Source organism: Mustelus asterias, chromosome 23, assembly GCF_964213995.1.
Source record: "Mustelus asterias chromosome 23, sMusAst1.hap1.1, whole genome shotgun sequence".
Taxonomy (NCBI): domain Eukaryota; kingdom Metazoa; phylum Chordata; class Chondrichthyes; order Carcharhiniformes; family Triakidae; genus Mustelus; species Mustelus asterias.
The window spans coordinates 35,065,898-35,086,393 of NC_135823.1; the positions used below are offsets into that span (position 1 = coordinate 35,065,898).

Genomic DNA, 20,496 nt, shown 5'->3' on the forward strand with positions numbered 1-20,496 from the left:
GACTGATCATCCAACTCCATAGTCTAATCCTGCTTTTTCCCCATAACCTTTGATCCCATTCACTCCAAGTGCTATATCCAGCCGCCTCTTGAATACTTTCAATGTTTTGGTGTCAACTACTTCCTGTGGTAATGAATTCCACAGGCTCACCACTCTTTGGATGAAGAAATGTCTCCTCACCTCCGTCCTAAATGGTCTACCCTGAATCCTCAGACTGTACCCCTGGTTCTGGACTCCTCTACCATCGGGAACATACTCCCTGCATCTATCCTGTCTGGATCTGTTAGAATTTTATAAGTCTCTATGAAATCCCCCCTCATTTGTCTGAACTCCAGCGAAAACAATCCTAACCTAGTCAATCTCTCCTTGTACATCAGTCCCGCCATCCCCAGAATCAGTCTGGTAAACCTTCGCTGCACTCCCTTGAGAGCAAGAACATCCTTCCTCAGAAAAGGAGACCAAAACTGCACACAATACTCTAGTGTGGCCTCACCATAGTTGCAACAACACATTCCTGCTCCTGTACTCAAAACCTCTCACAATAAAGGCCAGCCTGCCATTTGCCTTCTTTACCGCCTGCTGCTCCTGCATGCTTATCTTCAATGACTGGTGCACAAGGACACCCAGGTCCTGCTATACACTTCCCTCTCCCAATTTACAGCCATTCAGGTAGTAATTTGCCGCCTTGTTTTTGCTTCCAAAGTGAATAACCTCACACTTATCCAAATTATACTGCATCCAAATTATACTGCAAATGCCATTGATTTGCTCACTCACCCAACTTGTCCAGATCATTCTGAAGGATCTCTGCATCCTCGTCACAGTTCACCCTTCCACCCAACTTGGTATCATCTGCAAACTTTGAGATGTTACATTTTGTTCCCTCATCCAAATCATTAATATATAATGTGAATAGCTGGGGTCCCAGCACCGATCCCTGTGGCACCCTACTAGTTACTGTCTGCCAATTTGAAAAGCACCCATTAATTCCTACTCTTTGTTTCCTCTCTGCCTACCAGTTTTCTATCCATCTCAATACACTTCCTCCAATTCTATACACTTTAATCTTGCATGATAATCTCTTGTGTGGGACTTTGTCAAACGCTTTCTGAAAGTCCAAATATACTGATATCGACTGTTTCCTCTTTGTCAACTCTACTAGTTACATCTTCAAAGAATTCCAACAGATTTGTCAAACGTGATTTCCCCTTCATAAATCCATGCTGACTCTCTCTGATCCTGCCACTGCTTTCTAAATGTTCTGCTGTAAAGTTCATAAGGACTCTCTAGAGTCCTTATTGATAAGAGCTATGCTTCTGCGGGTGTATTGTTATAAAAAATGTGGTTCACTTTACTGGACTATTTTCCCATGATGCCTTAGAACTCTGCCATTATCCAAGCTTTAGCATACTTTTCAGAAATACATGTTTAAATTCTCTAACTATGATTATGTGTTTCTATGCAGACAATACCTCTGTCTGTGATTCTTATCCTAACTTAATCCACTCTGTTTTAATTGTCTTTATTAATGTTTTAGTCCCAGGGTATTTTGAATCTCTCAAACAAGACCCACTTTACATACTTACCTTTCTGAATTTCTAAACGCAGACTAGGGGAAAGCTTTGCAAAACACCTTCGCTCCACCTGCAAACTTGACCCCAACCTTCTGGTCACTTGCTATTTGACCGCAACATCTTGCTCTCATGTCCGTCCTTGGCCTGCTGCAATGCTCCAGTGATGCCCAAAGTGAACTGGAGGAACAAAACTTCATCTTCTGATCAGGCATGTTACAGCCTTCTGGACTCAACACTGAATTCAATAACTTTAGACTGTGAACTTTCCCCTCCATCTTGACCCCCCCCTTTGTTCCCTTGGTTTGTCCCAATGCAAACATACCTCTTCCCCACCATCTATCACTTGTTTTCAGTTTTGCTTTTCAGTGAGCACTAACCTCTGTTCTTTGAATACATTCTGCTATCTTACCTTTATGCCACAGTAATCACTGCGAGGAATTGACGAATAACAAGGCAGATAAATGAACAAGAGGTTTATTTTGGAAAAATAGCTATATATAAGACAGCGAGAAGAAAGCTCAAACAACAAGTCAACTCCAGCTATCAAACAATCACCTCTCCGTGATTGGCCCAACGGTCCCATTGGTCATGTGGTCCCAATAACTTATACTCACCGCTGCCCCCCCTCCCCCACACACACACACACCACCACATCTCTCCTCCTTTAATTTCTTAATTAATGTTTTACAATAACAATAAAACTATTTATAATGTTACACCACAAAGGGGCAGAAAATTTAACAGTCTCTCAGTAAGTAAGTCTATCTGGAGGTTTTCTAATTCGTTGTAATTCACAAGTTGATGTAGCTTCATTTGAAATGACAACAGGAAGTCTTCCAGTTTGCACAGGTGCCCTAGTGCCAGTAACCTCTCCAATTCCTACCAGAATGTTACCTGGCTCCTCCCTAGGGTTCATGGATTTGGAGCCACACAAACAGGTGTAGCAGAGACAGACTGCGGTACTGTGCATCTTCTCCTCAGGTTGTCCACATGTTTCTTCATTCTCTTCCCTTGTATGTCACCTAAGTGTGACACTAGACTTGCCTTGGCCCCAATCATCCCACAGACCCAATTCGGACCAGTATCGAAAGTTCTAAATTGTTAGCCTGAAAAGTCCTCTCAACTTTGGAGTCATGATCTCACTTCTGTACATTTTGTTTTGCCTCTACCTCCATTGCAAATTTGGAAATATTAGATCAAATCGTGTCCAAAGAAATCTTCCCATGAGCAATTCAGCAGGGGTAATTCCTGCAGTGGCATGAGGAGTTGTTCTGTACATTAGTAGAAATAGAGCTATTTGAAGTTGTAAAGATGCAGTACTATTTTCTCTTGGCAAATTTAAATGTCTGGACAGCTTTTTCAGCTAACCCCAAGCTTATCTGTAGGCCGGAGTGGCTGAAGACTCTCAGCCACCATTAACCATCATTACCCAGAACGGGTTATTCCGTTACAAATGACTGCCTTTTGGGATCACGTCGGCACCTGCCATATTTCAAAGAACAATGGACTGGATATTATGCGGTCTTCCAGGGATCCAATGTTACCGAGGAAACATCCTGGTAACAGGTTCCACAGATGAAGAACACTTGCAGAACTTGGAAGAGACGTTGAAGAGACTGCAGGAACATGGGCTGCAGATTAGGAAAAAGAAGTGAGTTTTTCAGGGACTCTGTCAAATACTTAGGACACGTTATCGACGTGGAAGGGTTACATAAAGTGCCAAAGAAGCTGAGGGCCATTATGAAGGCACTGAGACCGAAATACGTATCCCAGTTGAGCTCCTTCCTGGGACTCATAAACTATTATGGCAAATCCGTGCCTAATTTGGTGACAATACTGAAATCACTACATCAGTTATTGAAGTGGGTGCCGGAGTGAGTCCTTGTTCATTTTAATCTGAGATTACCTCTTCAGCTGGCCTGTATCACCTCGCCGTATGGCGTGGGAGCGGTTCTATTCCTTGTGATGGCAAGTGGGGAAGATAGGCCCTTTGCATTTGCATCTAGGTCACTCTCTAAAGCGGAAGAAAACTACGTGCAAGTAGAGAAGGAGGTACCAGGCACCATATTTGGTATTACAAAATTTCATCACTATTTGTGTGGCAGGCGGACCACAGTATCCACCTTCATTTTTAGTGGTCAACCATTCACCACTAATACAATTACAATTGGGGGTTGACTTGCTCACTTTAGTATTGTTTATTTTGTATATTTCAGTTTCTTCTTCTGAGTCGTTTTTTAAACTATGCTCTGGAGTCATTTTTTTTTGTTGCCCCTTGTTAGGCTTTGTTTTGCTCTGCATTTAATCCTAATCTGCCACCTCTTGTTTCAGGCAAAACAAGTTGCAACTTTAAATTTACACCTCTCCTGAGGGTGCTCTCAACCATACTGGTAGCATTCTTCTCAGTTCTTGGTCTGCAGAACGAACTTTCTGTATCTCTATTCTCTGTCTTGCTTGTTGCTCTGACTCTCAGCTTTCAGAGCCCTCATCCCTGATGCCACAATTCCCTGAGATTTCCCACCAAAGTTGGTTGACCTCATCTAGCTGCACGCTTTGTAACTCTAATACACCTTTCTCAGTGCTTTCTGTAACCTGAGCAATCTTTAACACTCTTGTCAAGATAAGCTCTGTCTCTGCTAATAGCTTTTTTTGTATGGTGAGGTTATTCACATCACTAACCAATCCATCTCTTAACATTTTGTCGAGTGTCGGCCTGAATTCACATTGTTCAGCTAACTGTCTAAACCGTGCCATGAATGCTGCTAATGTCAACCTGGGTTCTTATTGTAGAATTAAATTTATATCACTGCATTATCACCAATGGTTTTGAGTGATGGTGCTCTTTGTTCAGCCAGCTGCTCAAATGTTTTTGTATCTGAGGCCTCTGGAGAAATCAGACTTTGAATTAGATGGTAAGTCTGAGCTCTGCAGGCTGTTATAAGGATTACCTACTGCTTTTCCTCCCCCAGCACCCCCCGCTATTTCATTAGCCCCAAAAATTAAGGCATTTTAGCATTCAAAATTTGTTGCAGTAGTATTTCTTAAAAGGAGGTAGTGATTCAAGGACTGTTCTCCCGACTTGTAGCAAATAACAGCAAAAAGTTCCGCTTTACCTCGTCGCTAAATGTAATGACGGCGAGGCATTGACAAACCACAAGGAAGGTAAACAAACAGGAGGTTCAGTTTGGAAAAACATCAATATACATAGGACAGCGATAAGAAAGCTTGTAAGCTCAATAATTCCCGACCTCCAACTGTCAATTTCAACTATCAAACAATCACCTCTCCATGATTGACCGGATGGGTCACGTGAACCCAATAACTCTCACTCCCTTCACAAAGGGGCACGTCACCATAGTCACTAATAACACTTCTTTAGTCCTTAATGCCACCATTAACACCCTCTTTGTCATGTCCATGACATCTTTTTCAATCCCTCCAGAGCACCAACACGTCCCAACCTTCTATTCTGCTCTCTCCCCCCCCCCCCCCCCCGCCCCACTATATAATTCACAACATTTCTATCCCTCTTCAGTTCTGTGGAAGAGTCATATGGACTCGAAACGTTAACTCTGTTTGTCTCTCACAGATGCTGCCAGGCCTGCTGAGTTTATTCAGCATTTTCTGCTTTTGTTTAAAAATATTGTTGTATATGTGAGAATTACTTCTGACTGGAAGATGTGTTCTGCTTCATTATATCTGGTTGCTTTTATTTTTAATCTGACTGTCCTCGCACTGATCACTTGGTGATTCTTTGCTCTTTTTTAGAGAGGAAATGGGCTCTGTCCAGCGGGAGTTGCAGGTTCTCTCAGAACAGTACTCACACAAGTGTTTGGAAAACTCCCACCTGGCTCAAGCATTAGAGGCTGAACGACAGGCACTTCAGCAGTGTCAGCGTGAGAATCAGGAGCTAAATGCTCACAACCAGGTAACACATATATTGCTAAAAGGATCACAGAACTAGACAGCTAGAGCTAGGAGTACAGAATTACCAGAATGCAACAAAGACTGTATGTGATCTCGCAATTAAAGTTAGCATCGGCCTCTGTGTCCTTGTACCAGGAATGAGAAAAATCATCCAAAATTCCTATTCTTGAGCATTATTCAGTGGTTTCTGCAAGGTGTATATTGTGAAAGCAGGATTAGCTGATTATTACCGGTGGAATCATAATAGCTTGAATAAGTGGCTTCAAGGGAAAGAGCTGGCTGAGGATAGAAGAAAGGAGCGAGGAGAAATAAGGAGAATGTTTGAAGTCTGTTGTCTCTGCTTTTAATTCCCTTAATGTATTTTCCAGAGCTGTAATGGCTACATTTAAAACATGTAGAATGATTATTCCTGTGGTATTACAAGATGCCAGCTGTTCTCCCAATCTAATTATTTTACAGGAGCTAAATAACCGCCTGGCTGCGGAATTTGCAAGGTTAAGGGCGCTGGTTACTGAGGAGGGGAAGGGAGAGGATGCTGGTTCACCCCACTCACTCGGAAAAGATGTCTATGAACTGGAGGCAAGTATCATTCCCTCTTGGCTGGAGGAGGTTGCATGTAAACAGTGGCAGTGTATTTTGGCTTCATTTGACCTTTCTGATGATTATCTGGGTGGTGCAGTTTGAATGTCTGCTATCTGAACTGGGGAGGCTGAAAGAGCGAACAATTACTGTTCACGCCGAGAATCAAAACATCACACTGTGTATACCATACACTCGTACTTCCACCCGTACATTTTCATGCAAGCTCTTCTGCATTGCGCATTTCCTTTCTTCGTTCCATCTGCTTCTGAGTACCTTGAGTGAATCATACAGTCAAGACCGCAGCAAAAACTCGAATAAAGGTTCTATTTTTTGCTAAATTTCCAGGTTTTATTGCGGGTCAAAGAATCTGAAATCCAGTATCTGAAACAAGAGATTAATTCTCTAAAGGATGAACTACAGACTGCACTGAGGGTGAGTGAATGCAGATGTGCAAGAGAAATCTCAATAACTCTATATTTAAAAAAAAGGTTAAGACCACATGTGCATTTTTGGGTTCCTCACTATAGGAGAGATGTAACAGTACATTTATTATTTGTTCTTGGAATATTGTTGTTGCTGGCCAGCATTTATTGCTCATCCCAAATAGTCCTCCAGAAGATGGTAGTGAGCCCCCTTTTTGAACTGCTGCAGTCCATATGGTGTAGGTACACCAGAGCTGGTAAGCAGGAAATTCCAGGATTTTGACCCAGCAACAGTGAAGGAACGGCAATATAGTTGGAGGTAGTGGTGTTCCCCTGCAACTGCTGCCCTTGCACCTCTAGATGGTAGAGGTCAAGGTTTTGGAACGTGCTGTTGAAGGAGTCTTAGCTGCAGTGCATCTTGTAGATGGTACACACTGCTGCCACTATGCACTGTAGTGGGAACAGTGCCAGTCAAGCAGGTTGCTTTGTCATGGATGATGTCGGACCTCTTGAGTGTTGTTGGAACTGCACTCTTCCAGGCACGTAAAGAATATTGCATCACACTCCTAATTTATGTCTTGGGAGTCAAGAGGTGAATTACTTGCCACATGATTTCCAGCCTCTGACCTCCATATTTAATATGGCTTGTCCAGTTAAGTCTCTGGTCATTGGCATCCTCAGGATGCTGATGGTGGGAGATTTACCGATGATAGTACCATTGAAAGTCTTGGGGAGATTGTTAGATTGTCTCCTGTTGGATATGGTTATTGCCTGGCATTTGTGTGGCATAAATATTGCCCTTATCAACCCCTGAATGTTGTCCAGGTTGGACACATTGTTTCAATATCTGAGGAATTGCAAATTGTACTGAACATGGTGCACTCATCAGCAAATATCTCACTTCTCACCTTATGCTGGAGGGAAGATCATTGATTAAGCAGCTGAAAATAGTTGAGCCCAGGACAATACTCTGAGGAACTTCTGTAGCAAACAAATTGCAATAATATCAAAGAGTCTGAGACATATGGACATATTGGAGAAACTGATGCTATCTTCTTTGGAAGTAAGATTGATTGGAAATTTTAAATATTCAGAATGATAAATGAAATTGATGAAGTAAACAAAATCAAAGAGACATGCTTGTGATCTTAAACGTGACATAAAGAGGGAGATGTTTGCATGTTACAAGTGGCGATTGATGCTAAATTAGTTACAGCATTCAAAAAGATGTGGTTAATTCATTGAATATCAAGTAGCATGGGATTGTGTGAAATGTGTGCCAAGAGAGATCTGAAATCAGTAAGGGTTGGCTAGTTTCTGCTTGTGCTAAAAAATGCTTTTTGTGGGCATCTCCTAATTCCTGCTAAGGAGAACCCTGTGTTCTATACTGTATTTTTATTGATATTAATCCAGCTCCCTTACCCTGCCAGAGGTCAATAACTTCTTCAGTGCCCTATGTTACTGGCTGTATCTGCGCTGATCTTAATCCAACACACTCTAACTCCTTGTTTCCTAAGACATTGTCACTTGTCATAGTTTTGAATAATTCTCTAAAAAATCAAAACAAAATGTACATTGAAGATTTTATTCTTGATAAAGTTTGATTTTTCCTTTAGAAGGCATCCTGTACACTAAATCAGTCAGTTTAATATATGTTTTGTTTTTTATAAGGATAAAAAGTATGCTACAGATAAGTATAAGGGCATCTACACAGAGCTGAGCATCGTTCGAGCAAAGGCTGACTGCGATGTCAACCGGCTGAAAGAACAACTAAAAGCTGCTACAGAAGCACTGGGAGAAAAGACAATAGATTGCTGTGCTACTAGCTACGGTAAAGATGTGGGGAACATATATGACTCCTTTAATGTTAAAATTCAGAAAGATGTAATTTGTAAAAACATATTCATCAGTTGGGCAGCCTATTCCTTCCTCCTGTGAATGTATACATTCCCCTTAAGAGAGGCAAGATATTTACTTGTGAAGGTAAATGTTATGGAGAAGGGTGGGGAATTGGATTCATCAGATAAGAATTTTTTGACAGGAAAAACAGTAGCTGAACAATGGGCTATCTTCAAAGAAAAGATGATTTTGCCACAATCAAGGTATATTCCTTCCAAAGGCGAAAGGTAGGGCAAACACATCTAAATCCTGCTGGATGACACGGCGTGGAAATTAAGCTAAAGAAAACGTGAGCTTACGACAGACATAAGGTAGAAAATACAACTGAGAACCAGGCTGAATACAGAGATTCAGAGGGTGAGTGAAAAAGCAAATAAGAGAAGCAAAGAGGGAGTATGAAAAGAGACGGGCAGCTAACCTAAAAGGGAATCCCAAAGTCTTCTATAAGACGCATATATATAGTAAAGAGGTGGTAAATGGAGAAATTGGGCCGATTAGAGACCAAAAAGGAGATATAAAAATGGAGGCAGGGGCATGGATGAGGCATTAAATGAATACACCAAGAAGATGCTACCCAGAACATGGTGAAGAGAAGGCAATTCAGACACTTCGAAGGATTTACAATTAACAAGGAGGAGATATTAGACAGGCTGTCTATACTTAAAGTTGACAAAGCAATTTGAGCAGATGAGGTGCATCCAAGAATATGGAGGGAAGTGAGAGTGAAAACTGCAGAGACACCAGCCATAATTTTTCTGTCTTTTTAGGCTCAGGTGGTGCCAGAAGACTAAAAAAGGTGCAAGGATAAGCCCAGCAACCCTTGAGTAGTCAGTTTAACTTAAGTGATGGGAACCTTCTAGAAACTGTGATTCAGGACAGAACTAAAAGTGGAGTTCCCCCAGGGTTGGTTTGGAACCCTTGCTTTTACTGATGTATATTAATGATCTAGACCTTGATGTACAGGTAATAATTTCAAAATTTGCAGACAATATGTAATAATCTTACTGAGGCCAGTCTTCCAATACCAATCGCCTTTTTATTTAGTGATACCTGAACGCCTTTCAATGGCTACAGAGTGCAGATTGCTCCTGAGTCTATCGACTGCTGGCCTGAGTGGAGCCAGCTGGTTTTATATCCCCTGTTGCTCCTTCCCTTTGGGTGAGCCTCCAGTCGCCTAATAGGGGAGCTCATATTCACCAAGGCCCAAGGGGAGACCTATTGACGATTCCATCATAACGCAATATAAAACTTGGAAGCACTGTAAACTGTGAGGAGGACAGTGTAAAGCTTCAAAAGGGCATAAACAAATTGGTGGAATGGGTGGATGTTCAATGTGGGGAAATATGAGGTGATATAATTTGGTAGGAGGGACAGTATAAAATAAAGGGGATGCAAGAGCAGAGGGACTTGGCTGTATATGTTCATAATTCATTACAAGTGGCAGGACAAATTAAGAGAGTAGTTAACGATGCAAATGGTATCCTAGGCTTTACAAATAGGGGCATGGTGTAGAAGAGCAAGGAGGTTATGTTGAACTTAAACAAAGACACTAGTTAGACCGCAGCTGAAATATTGCGTACAGTTCTGGGTGCCACAGTTTAGGAAGGATGTGAAAGTATTGGAGAGAGAGTGCAGAAATTATCACGAGAATGGTTCCCAGGATGAGGAACTTTATAGATTAGAAATGTTGGGCTCTTTTCTTGGAAAAAATAAAGCTAAGAGGTTTGATAGAAGTATTAAAAATCATAAGAAACCTGGACAGAGTAGACAGGGGGAAACTGTTCCTACTCACGAAAGAATTGAGAAAGAGGGCATAGATTTAAAATAATTGACAAAATAAGCAAAAGCAATACGAGAAAAAAAAATTCACTCCGGGTGGTTAGGGTCTGCAATGCACTGTCTGAGAGTGTGGCGGAAGCAGGTTCACACAGCGAATGGTTGGGGTCTGCAAATGCACTGCTTGAGAGTGTGGTGGAGGCAGGTTCAATTTGAGGCATTCAAGAGGGAATAAGACAATTATTTGAAAAGAACCAATCTGTAGGTTTATGGCGAGAAGGCAAGAGAATGGCACTAGGTGAAATGCTCATTGAGAGAGCTGGTGCAGACATGGTGGGCTGAATGGCCTACTTCTTCAGTGTAACAATTCTGTGGAGAAGCTGCCATGGTTACCAAAAATGGTAAAGTATGCCTGATGGGCATAATGGCCTCCTTTCTCTTCCTTTTTCTTGTATTCTTCTCCACACTGGATAGGTAGTTATCATAAATTGTTGCATTTTGGTATTGCAAGCACCAGCTGGTGTGAGGAATAGAGTGTGTACATAACAGGTTAGTAGACTTGTATTTATCTATCTGCTGCCTTCTGAGTGTTGAACAATGCTCTGGACATGGTTCCCAGCTCATGTTTTTTGTTCTAATCTCTTGTATATGCTTCTCTCGATGCTGGAACGTGCAGTTGTACTTCAGTTCGACAGACTGATTACCATCTGAAGTTGTGTTTTCCACGCATTACTGCAGTTTAAATGTTTTGTGAGATCATTAACTATTGTCTCCACTTATTCCACTGCCAGATATCATGAAATCAAAAAGTAACCCAGATTTTTTGAAGAATGACAAGCCAAACAGTCGCAGGTCTCTGAGGACCTTGAGGTCAAAAGTGAGTGTTGAACACCTCTACACTCTTTGAGCAATGAATGAGTGGACTTTTACAGTTTTGCGTGTTCTCACTATTCTGACTGTGGAAATTCAAGTAATTAATCTCTAATAAACAAACAGCATGCAGAATGGTGGGAAATGGGGTTCTGAGTTGCTGGGGAGAGAAACAAACTGAACTATTGACAAGTGGTCCTCACTTTATGATGAATAGTGTGTGTAAGCCCAGTTAAGATGAGCAGAGCTACATCTAAAATATTAGAATAAACATTGTTATTTGGTGCCAGCTGCATCAGTGGGTTTCACTCAGAAGCTCAACTAAAATTTATATCAGGCTTCATGATTTCGAGGTACAAAACTTCCTAGGATCTTAAGAAATAGTGGATACATTGTTTTGATCATCCAGAATTTTCTAGATATTAGAATGGTTCAAGTGGACTGGGAAGTAGCAAATGTAACTCCACTATTCAAGAAAGGAGAGAAAATGGGGAACTATGTGGCCGGTTGGCCCTACAAGTAGTTGGGAAATGCTAAAATCTATAATTAGGGTCACCATGGTCACAGAGCACTTAGAAAATCATGATTGGATTGAGTAAAGTTGGCACAGATTTACGAAAGGGAAATGATGTTTGACAAATCTTAGGGGTTTCTGAGGTTGTTTCCAAAAAATAAAGGGAATCAATAGATGTAGTGCATTTGAATTTTCAAAACGGTGCCACTCAAAGGAACTAACCGCTCATTGTAATCCTATTTCCCAGCACCTGGTCTGTAGCCTTGCAGGTTACTGCATTTCTGATGCAGATCTAGGTATCTTGTAAGTGAACTGAGTGTTTCAGCCTCAACCACCAACTTGGACAGTGAATGCCAGATGTCTACCACCCTCTGGGTGAAAAAGATTTCCCTCAAGTCCCCTTGAATCCTTCCAACAATCACCTTAAATCTATGCCCCTCCATTTTGTACACCTTAATTAGGTCACTCCTTAGCCTCCTCTGTTCTGAGTTAAACAACCTGTAGTGATGTTCATGCCGGTTGCATGTCTCCCAAGCACTTTTTATGAGCATATCTAATGTACCTGCTGTATTGTAAAACGACAGGACTAAGTGTGACTTTATTTCTGCCTTGTGTAGATTCATCATCACTTCCTAGGATTTGCACTCTTTCCCTTTGGTTATGCATCCCGAGATGCAGTTAGCTTTTCTGTTGTTACACGTTATGCTGTTAGTGCTAGGAAGCTACTTATCAATAATCCTCAATCTTTCTTTTGCATTGTGTTGTGAAGCCTCAAGGTCTTTGCATCTCCAATGCTTACTTTGCCCAGTCTGCCTTGTATTTGTCCATGCAGTGACATTGCCACTAAACACCCCATTCTCTCAGATTCCTTTGCGAAACAAATGGAGAGAATTTTCCCTCATAAAATGGCTCCCGAATGCAATATTTGTTTTTTGTGAGAACATTTTAGAATGGTATCAGTGTTCAATTCTATGTAGAATGTGACTCATGCCTTTGCATACTTATACAAAACACAGCCTTCAATTACAGTGAGAAACTGTTTGAGTAGTGAGTGAATCACTTATATATAGGAAATTGAATTGTTCTATCATTGATCCACTGGAGCAAGCTGAGAGGGGTGATTGAAAAGCAGCAGTGCTGGTAAGAGATTAATTGGATTAATTGAATTGTTTATTTATTTAATTAGTCAGCTAGTGTGTGTATTTTTTTGGCCTTTACTTTAACAGCAGTTTTTCAAGTTTAAAGTGAAAACTAGAAGTGGGCAGCAAAGGAGTCTGGGAGGGGTTTTTATTTTAACTTTAAAAGTCAGTTACCTGGGAGGTTCCCCCTCATTGATCCACTGGAGCAAGCTGAGAGGGGTGATTGAAAAGCAGCAGTGCTGGTAAGAGATTAATTGGATTAATTGAATTGTTTATTTATTTAATTAGTCAGCTAGTGTGTGTATTTTTTTGGCCTTTACTTTAACAGCAGTTTTTCAAGTTTAAAGTGAAAACTAGAAGTGGGCAGCAAAGGAGTCTGGGAGGGGTTTTTATTTTAACTTTAAAAGTCAGTTACCTGGGTGGTTCCCCCTCAGTAGTAGTTTTTTTTTCTCTCGGGCCCCTAGCCCTATAAATTGGTGCAGAGGAGATACCCGATCCTCTACACTGGTAGAGGATCCCACCCTTCCATCCTCCTCTAACCTAATTATAAGTGTGGGGAAGTTTTTTGTTTTCTTTTTTTCTTGCTGGTAATGGCTTCAGGGATGGCAGTTCAGGCAGCATGCTGCATCTCCTGTGGGATGTATGTGGTGAGGAAATCCAGTAGTGTATCAGGAGATTTTAGTTGTAAGAAGTGCATTAGATTGCAGCTTCTGGAGGAGCGTGTAAAGGAGCTGGAGGGGGAGGTAGAGGAACTCCGCATAATTCGGGAGGCGGAGGTGGAAGTTGATAGGAGTTATAGAGAAATAGTAACTCCTAGAAATGAGGCTTGGGTCAATGCCAGGAGGAGGGGTAAGAAGCAATCGGGAAGACAATCCCCTGGGGCGGTTCCCCTCCATAATAGGTTTTCGGTGCTGGAGGCTACAGTTGAGGAGGAATCAACTGAGCATAGAGAGCAGATCTCTGGGGGTGAGCCGAGTGAGAAAGCTCAGGTGGTTAGGGGCTGTAAAAGACTGGGCCTTGTGATTGGGGACTCCACAATTAAGGGGACAGATAGGAGGGTTGGAACTAAAGGTAGGGACTCAGGGTTGGTGTGTTGCCTACCAGGGGCTGGGGTCCGGGATGTGTCTGACAGGGTATTCAGGACTCTTAGGGGGGAGGGAGATAAACCACAAGTTATTGTACATGTGGGGACACACGACATAGGGAGGATAGGGGAAGGGGATATTAGGCAGGGATTTATGGAGTTGGGGTGGAAACTAAAGGCCAAGACTGACAGAGTGGTTATCTCTGGACTCTTGCCTGTACCACGGGATAGTTTAGAGAGGAATAGGGAGAGGGAAGGTTTGAATTCATGGCTGAGGGGATGGTGCAGGAGGGAGGGGTTCAGGTACTTAAGCAATTGGGGCTCGTACTGGGGAAGGTGTGACCTCTATGAGAAGGATGGTCTACACCTTAATCAGAAGGGGACCAATATCCTGGGGGGTAAATTTGCTAAGGCCATGCAGGGAGGTTTAAACTGATTCGGGGGGGGGGGAGGGATCCTGAGTAGTGGGGCTGAAAGTGAGGGATGCATGGATGGGGACTGCAATGCACGGCATTGCAGAGGTGGGGTGGAGCAGGGTTTGAAATGTGTATACTTCAATGCCAGGAGTATTCGCAATAAAGTGGGTGAACTTGCAGCGTGGATCAGTACCTGGGACTTCGATGTTGTGGCTATTTCAGAGACATGGATAGAGCAGGGGCAGGAATGGATGCTGCAGGTCCCGGGGTTCAAATGTTTTAGTCGAAGTAGGGAAGGAGGTAGAAGAGGGGGAGGGGTAGCATTATTGGTCAGAGATTGTATCACAGTGTCAGAGAGGAGGTTTGATGAGGACTTATCTGTTGAGGTAGTATGGGCGGAGATTAGAAATAGGAGAGGAGAGGTCACCCTGTTGGGAGTCTTTTATAGACCTCCTAAAAGTTCTAGAGAGGTTGAGGAAAGGATTGCGGAGTCAATCCTGCTTAGGAGTGAAAGTAATAGGGCAATTGTTATGGGGGATTTTAACTTGACTAATATTGACTGGAATTGTTATAGCTCTAGCTCGTTAGAGGGGTCAGTTTTTGTTCAAAGCGTGCAGGAAGGTTTTTTGACTCAGTATGTAGACAGGCCAACTAGAGGTGAGGCTATATTGGATCTGGTGCTGGGAAATGAGCCAGACCAGGTGCTAGACTTGGAAGTTGGTGTGCATTTTGGTGATAGTGACCACAATTCGGTTACGTTCACCTTAGTGATGGAAAGGGATAGGCATGAACCTCGGGCCAGTGGTTTTAGCTGGGGGAAGGGTAATTATGAGGCTATTAGGAGAGAATTAGGAAACATAGGTTGGACTAGGAGATTACAGGGACTGGGAACGTCCGACATGTGGAGTTTTTTCAAGGAGCAGCTACTGCGAGTCTGTGATAGGTATGTCCCTGTCAGGCAAGGAGGAATTGGTAGGGCTAGGGAACCGTGGTGCACCAAAAAAGTTTCTTTGTTGGTTAAAAAGAAAAAGGAGGCTTATGTTCGGATGAGACGTGAGCACTCGGGTAGTGCACTAGAAAGCTTTAGATTGGCTAAGAGGGAGTTGAAGAGCGAGCTTAGAAGGGCTAAAAGGGGACATGAGAAGACTTTGGCGGATAGGGTTAAAGAGAATCCTAAGGCGTTCTATAGGTATGTCAAGAACAGAAGGTTGGTTAGGGCAAGTTTAGGGCCAGTTATAGATGGCAGAGGGAAGTTATGTGTGGAACCGGAGGAGATTGGTGAGGCATTGAACCAATATTTCTCTTCGGTGTTCACGCAAGGGGACATGAATATAGCTGAGGAGGACACTGGGTTGCAAGGGAGTAGAATAGACAGTATTACAGTTGATAAGGAGGATGTGCAGGATATTCTGGAGGGTCTGAAAATAGATAAATCCCCTGGTCCGGATGGGATTTATCCAAGGATTCTCTGGGAGGCAAGAGAAGTGATTGCAGAGCCTCTGGCTCTGATCTTCAGGTCGTCGTTGGCCTCTGGTATAGTACCAGAAGATTGGAGGTTAGCGAATGTTGTCCCATTGTTTAAGAAGGGGAACAGAGACTTCCCCGGGAATTATAGACCGGTGAGTCTCACTTCTGTTGTCGGCAAGATGTTGGAAAAAATTATAAGGGATAGGATTTATAGTTATTTGGAGAGTAATGAATTGATAGGTGATAGTCAGCATGGTTTTGTGGCAGGTAGGTCGTGCCTTACTAACCTTATTGAGTTTTTTGAGAAAGTGACCAAGGAGGTGGATGGGGGCAAGGCAGTGGACGTGGTATATATGGATTTTAGTAAGGCGTTTGATAAGGTTCACCATGGTAGGCTTCTGCAGAAAATGCAGATGTATGGGATTGGGGGTGATCTAGGAAATTGGATCAGGAATTGGCTAGCGGATAGGAAACAGAGGGTGGTGGTTGATAGTAAATATTCATCATGGAGTGCGGTTACAAGTGGTGTACCTCAGGGATCTGTTTTGGGGCCACTGCTGTTTGTAATATTTATTAATGATCTGGATGAGGGTATAGTTGGGTGGATTAGCAAATTTGCTGATGACACCAAAGTCGGTGGTGTGGTAGACAGTGAGGAAGGGTGTCGTAGTTTGCAGGAAGACTTAGACAGGTTGCAAAGTTGGGCCGAGAGGTGGCGGATGGAGTTTAATACGGAGAAGTGTGAGGTAATTCACTTTGGTAGGAATAACAGATGTGTTGAGTATAGGGCTAACGGGAGGACTTTGAATAGTGTGGAGGAGCAGAGGGATCTAGGTGTATGTGTGCATAGATCCCTGAAAGTTGGGAATCAAGTAGATAAGGTTGTTAAGAAGGCATATGGTGTCTTGGCGTTTATTGGTAGGGGGATTGAATTTAGGAGTCGTAGCGTTATGTTGCAACTGTACACAACTCTGGTGCGGCCGCACTTGGAGTACTGTGTGCAGTTCTGGTCCCCACATTACAGGAAGGATGTGGAGGCTTTGGAGAGGGTGCAGAGGAGGTTTACCAGGATGTTGCCTGGTATGGAGGGGAGATCCTATGAGGAGAGGCTGAGGGATTTGGGATTGTTTTCGCTGGAAAGGCGGCGGCTAAGAGGGGATCTTATTGAAACATATAAGATGATTAGAGGTTTAGATAGGGTGGATAGTGATAGCCTTTTTCCTCTGATGGAGAAATCCAGCACGAGGGGGCATGGCTTTAAATTGAGGGGGGGTAGTTATAGAACCGATGTCAGGGGTAGGTTCTTTACCCAGAGGGTGGTGAGGGATTGGAATGCCCTGCCAGCATCAGTAGTAAATGCGCCTAGTTTGGGGGCGTTTAAGAGATCCGTAGATAGGTTCATGGACGAAAAGAAATTGGTTTAGGTTGGAGGGTCACAGTTTTTTTTTAACTGGTCGGTGCAACATCGTGGGCCGAAGGGCCTGTTCTGCGCTGTAATGTTCTATGTTCTATCAGTTTATACAATGCAATCTGCATGCAGTTGTATGAGATTGTGTGGTGCATGGTACCCCAGTAAGCATTTGTATACCGAATGTTCATCCTTATTAAATCAAAATTTATAACTGGCTGTTTGCAGGGTCCAGTGATATTTAGTTGGAAGAGTGAGCGCATGAAAATAATTATGTACAAAGCATGGAACATTTCAGCATGTGTGGTTCTACCGATGTTAGATATGGGGTGGGATTTTACAGTCTCACTCAACCCAAGACCGGAAAATCCAGTCCAAGGTCATCGGACACTTCCATTGTCCACCCCTCGCCTGCTCTGATTCTGTGGCAGGCAGAGTGGTAGAATTCCGGCGATGGAGTGAGACTAACATTGTGGGACTCCACAATGTGGAGTTTTAAACACTGAAGCTAACGTGTCATTCATGGTTCCTACATGAATTGTTTTATTTTGTTTTATTCTTTTACGGGATGTGGGTGCTGCTGGATAAGCCAGTATTCATTGCCAATCCCTAATTACCTAATGGCAAGATTCAGTGGTGGGGAAGCTCTTGGAGAAGATACTGAGGGACAGGATATATGCACATTTGGAAGAAAATGGACTAGTTAGTGACAGGCAGCAGGGTTTTGTATGGGGAAGGTTATGTCTCACCGACTTGATTGAGTTTTTTGAAGAAGTGACAAAGATAATTGAGGAGGGAAGCGCTGTGGATGTAGTTTATATAGAATTTAGTAAGGCATTTGACAAGGTCCCACATGGCAGACTGATAACAAAAATTAAAATCACATGGGATTCGGAGAGGGCTGGCTAGATGGATACAGAACTGGCTTGGTCTTAGAAGACAGAAAATAGTGGTGTAAGGGTGTTTTTCAGAATTGAGATCTGTAGCTAGTGGTGTTCCGCAGGGATAAGTGCTGGGATCTCTGTTGTCTGTAGTATATATAAATGATCTGGGGGGAAATGTGAGTGGTCTAATAAGTTTGCGGATGACACGAAGATTGGTGCAGTTGCTGATAGTGCCGGGGATTGTCAGAAGATACAACAGGATGTAGATAGATTAGAATCTTGGGCACAGAAATGGCAGATGGAGTTTATTCCAGACAAATGCGAGGTGATGCATTTTGGAGGATCAAATTTAGGTGTGAATTATACTGTAACCCTTAGAAACATTTACAGAGGGATCTGGGCGTGCAGGTCCACAGTCCCCTAAAAGTGGCAACACAGGTGGCCAAGAAGGCATATGGCACGCTTGCTTTCATTGGCTGGGGCATTGAGTTCAAGAGTTGGGAAATCATGTTGCAGCAATATAAAACCTTGGTTAGGCCGCATTTGGAGTATTGCGCGCAGTTCTGGTCACCACACTACCAGAAGGACGTGGAAGCTTTGGAAGAGTGCAAAGAAGGTCCACCAGGATGTTGCCTGGTCTTGAGGGCATTGACTGAGGAGAGGTTGAATAAACTGGCATTGTACAAAATTGAGAGAGGCATAGACAGAGGCTTTTTCCCAGGGTGGAAATGTCAATTACAAGGGGGCACAGGTTCAAGATGAGAGGGGAAAAATTTAAGGGAGATGTGCGGGGAAAATTTTACGCGCAGAGTGTTAGGTGCCTGGAATGCGCTACCAGTGGAGGTGGTGAAAGCAAGCAAATTAGCAACATTTAAGAGGCATCTGGATGGGTACATGAATAGGGAGGGAATAGAGGGATATGGATTGAGTAAGGGTAGAAGGTTTTTTTTGTTTAGTTAGGGCATCATGATCAGCATGGGCTTGAAGGCTGAACTTTAATTTGTTCTACCCTTGAGAAGGGCACTACTCAACAGAATAACAAAATCCATCTTGCATGGTTCCAGCAGTACATGTTGCACAGACTGACTTCATGTGTGGCTTCTATGGTAATTTTTGAATAGGCAAAAACATGCACATTACATAATTTCTATATAAGGAATGGATTTGCTCCCTAAATTACATACATGTATTACACCCAATTCTCACCAGTAATAATTTAACTGGGATATTTATTCATTGACTGTAATCCTGTTAGTATTCTCGATAAAAGCAAGCATCATGTTGATGTGAATAGGACTGGCCAAAATAACCACATGGATAAATTGTTTCCTTCTTCCTCTAGAGTCTGAAAGAAGGTCTCACAGTGCAAGAACGGATGAAGCTCTTTGAACCCAAGGAATAGAGGATTGCTGCATTCAACATTCCCTTGGCCATGGCTACTCTCTCCAATTAAATAGACTGCCTCACATTAACAATCATTAATCTCACAAGGAGCAAACATCTGGGGTTCATCCTGACTTAAGCTCATTAATCCATAATGTGACACTTCAAAAACAATCACATTTGCAACCATGTCTTGAAGTTAAGCTTGACCTTTGTTAAATACAAATGATTTCTTTGAGTAACCAAAAATTATTTTAAAATCTGTTCATTTTAGGAAAGGTATTCCTATTCTCTACACAAAATAAAACTTACTTTGCTGTCCATTACACCTGGGGCTTGTTTATTGTCAGTATCCAAACAAATGGATACCTTTCAAGTGTTGCAACAGTAATGAGACAGAAAGGATGTTTCGTGGCTCACTGATCCTATTTTCCTGTTTGTTTCTGGAAAGGCATCCAGAAGGACTTGTATTGAACTCCTCCCTGATCAGAGCATTGAAGAGGTACACAACAGATACAGGACCAGTGAATTGACAACAGGCCAAGGATCAATGCAGGATTGCTTTGTTACTGTTCTTAGATGGCAGGCTCTGACAATGAGGCCATTCTCACTGATGTAGGCCTAAAACAAGCATGGACTACCAACTTCAATAGGTCAGAAGGATGATATTGGCTGGGAGGGAAGGGATGTGGATGCCAGCGAAAGAGGAGCTGCCCAGCAGCATTGCATGGTTTAGTGTGAGGTCAGGATATGCAGTACATACTAAATATTTACCTTTGTTGCAGCCTGCAGCAGTTTATTTTAGGACAGCCTGTTACAATGCTTGCATGCCCTGAATTCTCCAATTGTAGCTGCTTCAGGGTAAGCTAACATTGCAGAGGTGGCTTCAAGCAGGTGTTGAACCCTTTACATATGTGAATAAGAAGCCTATCTCCTGCCTCAGGTATAGGTGCTAGGTGGTGGACGTCCTGCTCATTCATGTCATATTCAAGGCTGTTTAGCACCCAAAATACAGGTGCTGCTCTGTGAAAACACCGCAAGCAACAGGAGTCAAATATGAAAGCTTTAAACCCAAATCTAATTCTTGTTGAATTTGTTTCATCACCATTCACTTCCATAAAAGCTGTTCATAAATGATGACTAAATTGGCA

The 20,496-nt window shown here is 42.6% G+C and overlaps 1 protein-coding gene across 5 annotated transcripts in view; it reads left to right on the top strand.

The window, feature by feature from the left end:
- Nucleotides 1–19,671, top strand: part of mpripa (myosin phosphatase Rho interacting protein a) — a 206,182-nt gene extending 186,511 nt beyond the window's left edge. For all 5 annotated transcript variants that reach the window (XM_078240235.1, XM_078240236.1, XM_078240238.1 and 2 more), the window contains 6 exons: nucleotides 5,343–5,502; nucleotides 5,961–6,080; nucleotides 6,429–6,515; nucleotides 8,177–8,336; nucleotides 10,972–11,057; nucleotides 19,305–19,671. In XM_078240235.1, the coding sequence (XP_078096361.1) occupies nucleotides 5,343–5,502; nucleotides 5,961–6,080; nucleotides 6,429–6,515; nucleotides 8,177–8,336; nucleotides 10,972–11,057; nucleotides 19,305–19,364 (673 nt within the window). In that variant the 3' untranslated portion in view covers nucleotides 19,365–19,671. The remainder of the gene's footprint in view (nucleotides 1–5,342; nucleotides 5,503–5,960; nucleotides 6,081–6,428; nucleotides 6,516–8,176; nucleotides 8,337–10,971; nucleotides 11,058–19,304) is intronic.
- The last annotated feature ends 825 nt before the right edge of the window (nucleotides 19,672–20,496 follow it).